This window comes from Myotis davidii, unplaced genomic scaffold (genome assembly GCF_000327345.1).
Source record: "Myotis davidii unplaced genomic scaffold, ASM32734v1 scaffold496, whole genome shotgun sequence".
Lineage (NCBI taxonomy): Eukaryota > Metazoa > Chordata > Mammalia > Chiroptera > Vespertilionidae > Myotis > Myotis davidii.
In genome coordinates this window covers 2,976,072-2,977,389 of record NW_006289398.1, presented here as the reverse complement: position 1 = coordinate 2,977,389, position 1,318 = coordinate 2,976,072, and the positions used below count along the sequence as shown (strand labels likewise).

Here is a 1,318-nt window from a genome sequence, read left to right as displayed (position 1 = left end):
GTGCTTTAAGCACGCGGGGTCAAGGTAATCCAGCCCCCCCAGTCTGCAGTTGCTGGATGCCATGGCGAAGGCAGCCAGGTCTTTCTCCTCTTGATTCTGTGGCAAGGAGGGTGGGGCTTCCTCGGCTGGTTTTTCAAACAAAGCCAGGTCGGGGGCGGGCGGGTCCTGCACCAGCACCAGGATGCTGCTCTCCACCACCCTGGCCACCTTCGCGTACTCCTTGCTGGCCTTGGGAGCGCCGGCCTTCTCTGTCTGGCTGCCGTTCTCTTCTTGTTTGGGGAACAATGACAATGCTCCGTCCTTGTTGACCTTGTGAATCTCCACGTAATCCAAGGGTTTAGCAGAGATAATGGAGGTGTCCTCCTGGGGCAGAAGCCACGGGGTGTCTGGGTCAGTCTTGGAATGGAAGCTTTTCACCCGGCTCTGCTTGGCTGCCTTCTCCTCCCCTCCAGTCTCAGTGGTTTCCAAAGACGTTAGAGCACACTTGTCTGTTTTGTCCAATACGGTGGCAGAGGAACCTGCCGTGCCCGGATCCAGCTTACACACATCAGCGATGTTGTGGTAAGACGACCTGGGGTTGTGCTGGTTGGGGGGCTGCGATGAAGGCCATGTTGAAGATTTGGGTCCATCAGCACAGACATTGGGGACTCGGCCTTCCACGCTGGTGCTCTGAGAGTCCCAGGTGTGGGCACCATTTTCTTCAGGGTTCTCTGGCTCCTTAATGCTCCCAGGAGTGTGGACTGTGGAGGGACTTTCCTGGGACCCCTCACGATTGTTGGACAAAAGGGAAGGGCTGTCACAGCTGCCTTGGCCAGAGTCACTGTCAGGGTCCAGGGGTGTGGGCTTCAGCCTTGGATCGGGGTGTTCTTTTAAATGGACTTGCACCGGTTGCTGGTTCTCATTGTCAACGACTTCTAACAGCTCCACCAGCAAGTCCTCACAGTCAGAGGGGAAGTCCTGGCACCCCAGGGCACTCAGCAGTTCTTCAGACTTGCCCTTCTGTTAAAACAGACACACAAAGAAGGGCTGTGAGCTTCAGAACATTCCAAACCAGCACCAAAGCGCAGCTGTGCTCACGGCCACGGGCAGCTGGAAGCTGTGACCATCTAGCAGCACTTCCCAAACTGTAGACATTTGTGCACCAGGCCATCTATAATCACCTCCTAGACTTCTATTCATCTAATATTTTTCTTTAAGTCAATTCATGATTTTAACTTCGTCTCTCTCTAAGCAGTAATGACCATGAGTTTAATGGGCAGTAGTATATGCACAGATGAGAAACATAACTGTTAAAGAAGAAACGTTTACTCTGGGACTC

General features: G+C 53.5%; 1 protein-coding gene across 1 annotated transcript in view; it reads right to left on the bottom strand.

The window, feature by feature from the left end:
• PRLR (prolactin receptor) overlaps positions 1-1,318 on the bottom strand; it is a gene marked incomplete at its 3' end in the record, with an annotated part of 17,001 nt that continues 15,683 nt past the window's right edge. The window contains exon 8 of the mRNA XM_015562603.1: positions 1-999. Within this exon, the coding sequence (XP_015418089.1) occupies positions 1-999 (999 nt within the window). The remainder of the gene's footprint in view (positions 1,000-1,318) is intronic.